The 7,637-nt window shown below is 49.8% G+C and overlaps 1 protein-coding gene across 1 annotated transcript in view; it reads left to right on the forward strand.

The window, feature by feature from the left end:
- ARSH (arylsulfatase family, member H) overlaps positions 1–7,242 on the forward strand; it is a 19,197-nt gene extending 11,955 nt beyond the window's left edge. Inside the window, exons 7-10 of the mRNA XM_014539393.1 lie at positions 573–707; positions 2,531–2,693; positions 4,072–4,193; positions 6,729–7,242. Coding sequence (XP_014394879.1) covers positions 573–707; positions 2,531–2,693; positions 4,072–4,193; positions 6,729–7,093 — 785 coding nt within the window. The 3' untranslated portion in view covers positions 7,094–7,242. The remainder of the gene's footprint in view (positions 1–572; positions 708–2,530; positions 2,694–4,071; positions 4,194–6,728) is intronic.
- Positions 7,243–7,637: the final 395 nt, after the last annotated feature.

The following is a 7,637-nucleotide window of genomic DNA, read 5'->3' on the forward strand; positions in this document are numbered from 1 at the left end:
GACAGTTAGGGGCAACCAGGCTGGCAGAGAGGGGCAGTTGGGAGCGACCAGGCCAGCAGGGGGGGCAGTTGGGTATGACCAGTTTAGCAGGGGGGGGGTGCAGTTAGGGGCAACCAGGCTGGAAGAGAGGGGCAGTTGGGAGCCACCAGGCCAACAGGGGGGGCAGTGGGGGGCAACCAGGCTGGCAGGCAGAGGTGGTTCGGAGCGATCAGGCTGGCGGCGGGGGGGCAGTTAGGGGCGATCAGGCAGGCAGGCAGGTGAGCGGTTAGGAGCCAGCGATCCCGGATTGTAGGAGGCATGTCCGACTGCCACTTCAGTCCCGATCCCTAAACCGGCCGTCGGTCACCCCCCAAGGGGTCCCGGATTGGAGAGGGGGCAGGCCGGCCTGAGGGACACCCCCCCAACCCCCGCCAGTGCACGAATTTCATGCACCGGGCCTCTAGTCCATGATAAACTCTCATCCGACCACGCTGTGATGTGGAGCTAACGCATCGCAGTGACCCCAGGATTAACAGCGCCGGTCCCCGCGGAGAGGCGACGGGCCGACCGCTTCCTGTCTCCACCTGTGGCAGGTAAGGTCCTGGAGGTCCTGGACCAGGAGGGCCTGGCCAATCACACGCTGGTGTACTTCACCTCGGACCACGGGGGCAGCCTGGAGGCGCAGGCCCGCGGGGTGCAGCTGGGCGGCTGGAACGGGGTCTACAAAGGTGAGGATCAGGGGCTGGGGCGCCTCGGAGTGTGAGGCTGGGCTTGCTCCCACCGCGATGCATGGGCGTTTATTTCTCTTTCTTCTTCTTCTTCTTCTTCTTCTTCTTCTTCTTCTTCTTCTTCTTCTTCTTCTTCTTCTTCTTCTTCTTCTTCTTCTTCTTCTTCTTCTTCTTCTTCTTCTTCTTCTTCTTCTTCTTCTTCTTCTTCTTCTTCTTCTTCTTCTTCTTCTTCTTCTTCTTCTTCTTCTTCTTCTTCTTCTTCTTCTTCTTCTTCTTCTTCTTCTTCTTCTTCTTCTTCTTCTTCTTCTTCTTCTTCTTCTTCTTCTTCTTCTTCTTCTTCTTCTTCTTCTTCTTCTTCTTCTTCTTCTTCTTCTTCTTCTTCTTCTTCTTCTTCTTCTTCTTCTTCTTCTTCTTCTTCTTCTTCTTCTTCTTCTTCTTCTTCTTCTTCTTCTTCTTCTTCTTCTTCTTTGCATGCCCCCTACTGGGGATCGAGCCTGTAACCCGGGCATGTACCCTGACCGGGAATCGAACCCAGGACCCTTCATTCCGCAGGCCAACACTCTATCCACTGAGCCAAGCCGACTAGGGTGAGATTGAGTTATGAACAGTGAATTTTTTGCATTTCTTAGTGTTCTTGGGGCCTCGTATACAGTATATAAATATACATGGTGACATATTGATGCTTTTCAGTTCTCTATTCTATGTTTTGAAACTCTATTGGCTATTTTTTCATATCACTTCATATTGTTATTATTATTTTTTTAAAAAATACATTTTATTGATTTTTTACAGAGAGGAAGGGAGAGGGATAGAGAGTTAGAAACATCGATGAGAGAAGAGAAACATCGATCAGCTGCCTCCTGCACACCCCCCACTGGCGATGTGCCCGCAACCAAGGTACATGCCCTTGACCGGGAATCGAACCCGGGACCCTTGAGTCCGCAGGCCGACGCTCTATCCACTGAGCCAGTTAGGGCTCATATTGTTATTATTATTTTTAACAATTTCCTAGCGATTTCTTCCTCAGTACTTCTACTCTCTGTTCATTCTTTTATTTTTCTCTTTCATGGATGCCATGTCTCAATCACTAGATAGAAAGACAGATAGATGATAGATAGATAGATAGATAGATAGATAGATAGATAGATAGATGATAGATAGATATACATAGATGATAGATAGATAGATAGATAGATTATAGAGATAAATAGATAGATGATAGATAGATAGATAGATAGATGATAGATAGATAGATGATAGATAGATAGATAGATAGATAGATAGATAGATACATGATAGATAGGTAGATAAATGATCGACAGATGATAGATTGATAGATGATGGGTGGATGGATAGATGATAGATACATACATAATACATAGATAATAGATAATAGATTGATACAAAGATAGATGATAGATACATAGACAGGTAGATGATAGATTGATACATAGATAGATGATAGATACATAGATACACACACACGTACAGAGATGATAGATAGATACAGAGACAGCTAGATTAGATAGGTACTGGGGATCCAGCCAACAACCCGGGCATGTGCCCTGACTGGGAATCCAACCTTTGACCTTTTGGTTCATGGTTCAACGCTCAACCACTGGGCCACACTGGCCGGACGAGATTTCACTTGTTGAAGGCAAGAAGTATAGCTCACGCCCACTTGTATCTCACTCCCCTTGAGGCGAGCACGCCGCCGTCAATACAACAAGCCAACTTTACGTCTTGGTTTCATTTCCTGTTGAGCGGCCCATGATACGGTTGAGTTGAATTTTCATGGTCTCCTCTCCTCTCTTTGCTTCCAGGTGGGAAAGGGATGGGCGGATGGGAAGGGGGCATCCGCGTCCCCGGAATATTCCGCTGGCCGGCCGCGCTGGAGGCTGGGAGAGTCATTGACGAGCCCACCAGCCTCATGGACATCTACCCAACGCTGTCTTACGTCGCTGGAGGGATTTTGCCCGTGGACAGGTAAGAAACCACACGGCTTGCTCCAAATCTGTGGAGGTAGATTTGAGTTGCATGGGGGTCTCCTATATAATAAAAGGCTAATATGCAAATCGACCGAACGGCAGAACAACCGGTCGCTATGACGCGCACTGACCACCAGGGGGCAGATGCTCAACGCAGGAGCTGCCCCCTGGTGGTCAGTGTGCCAGAAGCCGGGCTCACAACTGGCAAGCAAAGCAGCAATGCTAAGGATGTCCGACTGATGGTGTGTAGGCCGATGCTCTGACCACTGAGCCACACTGACCAGGGCTATTCTTATTCTTTTTTTTTAAAAAAAAATTTTATTTATTTTTTACAGAGAGTAAGGGAGAGGGACAGAGAGCTAGAAACATAGATGAGAGAAACATCGATCAGCTGCCTCCTGCACACCCCCCACCGGGGATGTGCCCGCAACCAAGGCACATATGCCCGACCGGAATCGAACCTGGGACCCTTCAGTCCGCAGGCCGACGCTCTATCCACTGAGCCAAACCGGTCAGGGCTGTTCATAGATTCTTTACACCAGTGTCGCACATCCTTGTCCGCGTGTTTCATCTTTCTTCTCTCTCTCCAAACAGATCTTAGGGATAGAAACAGCCATGATGAGAGAGAATCATGGATCGGCTGCCTCCTCCACGCCCCCTACTGGGGATCGAGCTTACAACCCCGGGCATGTGCCCTGACCTGGAATTGAACCTCGACCTCCTGGTTCATAGCTTCATGCTCAACCACTGAGCCATGCCAGCCGGGCCTGGGTTTAATTTTATGATTTAAGGAAGAGAGAGAGAGAGAGAGAGAGAGAGAGAGAGATGGTTGTTCCACTTATTGATGCATTCATTAATTGACAATTTTTTATTAAAAAATGTGAAACTTTAGCTTTCTTCTCCTCATCTCCTCCTTCTCTTCCTCTCCCTCCTCCATCTCCTTCTTCATCTCTTCCTCCTCTTCCTCCTCCTCCATCTCCTCCAACTCCTTTTCCTTCTCCTCCTTCCTCTCTCTCTTCCTCCTCCATCTCCCCCTCCTCTTCTGCCTTCCCTTATAAGACAGGAGACTTGCCCTAACCGGTGTGGCTCAGTGGATAGAGCGTCAGCCTGTGGACCAAAGGGTCCTGGGTTCGAGTCCCGGTCAAGGGCATGTACCTTGGTTGTGGGCACATCCCCAGTGGGGGGCGTGCAGGAGGCAGCTGCTCAATGTTTCTCTCTCACTGATGTTTCTAACTCTATCCCTTTCCTTCTCTCTCTGTAAAAAAATCAATAAAATATATTTAAAAAGAAAAATAAAAAAGAAATTATATTAAAAAAGACAGGAGACTAAACCCAAACTCCCTCGCCGCCTCCCGCCTTTTCCTCTCCCTCCTCAGAGTGATCGACGGCCAGAACCTGATGCCGCTGCTGGAGGGCCGGGCACGCCATTCGAACCACGAGTTCCTCTTCCACTACTGCGGGGTGTACCTGCACACCGTCAGGTGGCATCAGAAAGACTGTGAGTTCCAAGACGGGAAACGCGTGGGTGTGTGACAGCGACATAGTCCTTTCTCCTTTTAATCTTGAACGATGGCCCTGCTGGATAGAGTCATCTTGGTCTCAGATCCTTGCCTTCCATTCCCTTCTGGCCTGTGGAGTTTCTGATGAGAAGTCAGGGGACAGCCTTATGGGAGCTCCTTTGTATGTAACCATTTCTGATGAGAAGTCAGGGGACAGCCTTATGGGAGCTCCTTTGTATGTAACCATTTCTGATGAGAAGTCAGGGGACAGCCTTATGGGAGCTCCTTTGTATGTAACCACTTGCTTTCCTCCTGCTGCCTTCAAGATTCTTTCTTATTTTAAAATATATTTTGTTGACCTTTCACAGAGAGGGAGGGAGAGGGACAGAGAGCCAGAAACATCGATGAGAGAGAAACATCCATCAGCTGCCTCCTACCCCCCCCCGGCCCCCGCCACTGGGAATGTGCCCGCAACTAAGGTACATGCCCTTGACCGGAATCGAACCTGGGACCCTTGAGTCCGCAGGCCGACGCTCTATCCACTGAGCTAAACTGGCTAGGGGTGCCTTCAAGATTCTTGCTTTGCCTTCAATTTTTTGGCATTTTCATGGCGATGTTTGGGCCTGTTTGGGTTCTTCTTTTTTGGGGTTCTCCGTGCCTCCTGCACTTGTGTGACCTTTTTCCTTTACCAGGTCAGGGAAGTTTTCCGCCGTTATTTCTTCAAACTCGTTCTCTGTTCCTCTCTCCTTTTCTGCCTCTTCTGGCACTCCTTCTATTGGAGCTTTGTTACGTTTCACATTGTCCCACAGTTCCCTTAACCTGAATCCTTTTAATCGGCGAAGAGAGAGAGAAAAAGAGAGAGAGAGAGAGAGAGAGAGAGAGAGAGAGAGAATACAAATGTTCACAATGAAGAACATTGAAAAAAAATGAGCAACAGGGAGTGAACTTTATTCTTCCTCCGTCACTAACTTCCTCTGTATTTTTTTTTTTGGGGGGGGGGTAATCCTCACCCAAATATATTTTTTCCCATTAATTTTCAGAGAGGGTGAAAGGGAGGGAGAGAGACACAGAGAGAGAAACATCGATGTGAGAGAGACAGATTGATTGGCTTCCTCCTGCACGCACCCCGCAACTGGGACTGGGGATCGAGCCTGCAACTGAGGTAGGTGCCCTTGACTGGAATCGAACATTGGACAAATGGCACATATGTCAGTCTGCGGGCTGATGCTCTGTCCACTGAGCCAAACCGTCTAAGGTACTGCCTCTTTTAAAAATATTGTTTTTCAAAAAGAAAAACATACATTATAAAACACCCCCCCCAAAAAAACAGTTCGATTCCCGGTCAGGGCACATGCCTGGGTTGCGGGCTTGATTCCCAGTAGGTGGCGTGCAGGAGGCAGCCTGTCAATAATTCTCTCTCATTATTGATGTTTCTCTCTCTCTCTCTCTCTCTCTCTCTCTCTCTCTCTCTCCCTCTCCCTTCCTCAATGAAATCACTAAAAAATATTTTTTAAAAGGGGGTAAGAGATCAACCAAAGGATTTGTCTGCATGCATATGAGCGTAACCCATGGACACAGACAGTATGGGGGTGAGGGCATGTGTTGGGGGGTCGGAGTGGCCGGGGAGAGGTCAATGTAGGGAAAAAAGGAGACTCAAGTAATACTTTAAACAATAAAGAATTTAAATTAAACTAAAGAAAAAAACAAAAAATTGAGCAAAGTGATGTATTTAAAAGATTGTGTTTAATAGGGCCTTATCCTATATAATAAAAGCCGAATATGCTAAGTGTCCGGTTGTCCGTTCAACCAATCAAAGCGTAATATGCTAATGATATGCTAAGGCTACTCAACTCTCGCTATGATGTGCACTGACCACCAGGGGGCAGACGCTCAGACCAGTAGGTCAGCTTGCTGCTGGGGTCCGGCCGATCGGGACTGAGCGAGACGGGCTGGACATGCCCTGGAGCCCTCCCGCGGACCCTCCCCGGCTGGCCAACCTCCCGCGTCCCTCCCCGGCCCCAATCGTGCACCGGTGGGGTCCCTCGGCCTGGCCTGCACCCTCTCGCAATCCAGGACCCCTCGGGGGATGTCGGAAAGCCGGTTTCGGCCTGATCCCACAGGCCAGGCCGAGGGACCCCACTGGTGCACGAATTCGTGCACCGGGCCTCTCGTAATAATATAATGCTCAAATTACACATAATTGGTGTTCAGTAAATTTGGGGGATGAGTACATTAATAAAGAATATTCGTGCCCTCCCCCCCGCCAAAATGCTAAAACAATCACAAATATAGCCTCCCTGCCCTAACCTGTTTGGCTCAGTGGATAGAGCGTTGGCCTGCAGACTGAAGGGTCCCGGGTTCGATTCCGGTCAAGGGCATGTACCTTGTTTGCGGGCACATCCCCGGTAGGGCGTGTGCAGAAGGCAGCTGATGGATGGTTCTAACTCTCTGTCCCTCTCCCGTCCTCTCTGTAAAAAATCAATAAAATATATTTAAAAAAAAATACGGCATCCCCATGGGTCTCGTCTTTCCAGGTGGCACCGTGTGGAAGGTTCATTATGTGACGCCCAACTTTTCGCCGGCGGGAGCCGGCGCCTGCTATGCCCGTGGGATCTGCTCCTGTACGGGAGACGTCACCTACCACGACCCTCCCCTGCTCTTCGATATCTCGAGGGACCCCTCCGAGAGCCAACCTCTCAGCCCGGACAACGAGGCGTTATTTGACTCCGTGGTCCAGAAAATCGAGGATGCCGTCCACGGGCACCGTCGCACGCTCGCCCCGGCCCCCCAGCAGCTGTCCGTGTTCAACTCCCTCTGGAAACCCTGGCTGCAGCCCTGCTGTGGGAACTTCCCCCTCTGTGGGTGTGACAAGGAAGACGACATGGAAGCCGGTGTGTGAGGAGCAGACTGGGGATGCTTGTTACCAAGCGGCAACGCGCTGTTACAAGGGTCGGCGGGAGCCAAGCTCAGCTGACTCGCTCAATCCATTTGAAATCAAGGATGATGCCCTAGCCCTGGCCGGTGTGGCTCAGTGGATAGAGCATCGGACTGCGGACCAAAAGCGTCCCGGGTTCGATTCCGGTCAAGGCCATGTGCCTCGGTGGCAGGCTCTTCCCCGGCCCAGGCCCTGATCAAGATGCGTGCAGGAGGCAGCCAACCAATGTGTTTCTCTCACATCGATGGTTCTCTCTGTCTCTCCCTCTCTCTTCCACTCTCTCTAAAAAATCAATGGAAAAAATATCCTCAGATGAGGGTAAAAAAGAAATAAATCTATAATAATAAAAGTGTCATATGCTAATTAGATCGACAGCCGAACGACCTTCTGGATGCCATTCCGGACGTCATTCTGGATGAAGCTGCAGTGGTGGGGGCTGAGGCAGAGGTGGTTAGGGGTGATCAGGCAGGCAGGTGAGTGGTTAGGGGTGATCAGGCAGGCAGGTGAG

This window comes from Myotis brandtii, unplaced genomic scaffold (genome assembly GCF_000412655.1).
Source record: "Myotis brandtii unplaced genomic scaffold, ASM41265v1 scaffold2150, whole genome shotgun sequence".
NCBI lineage: Eukaryota > Metazoa > Chordata > Mammalia > Chiroptera > Vespertilionidae > Myotis > Myotis brandtii.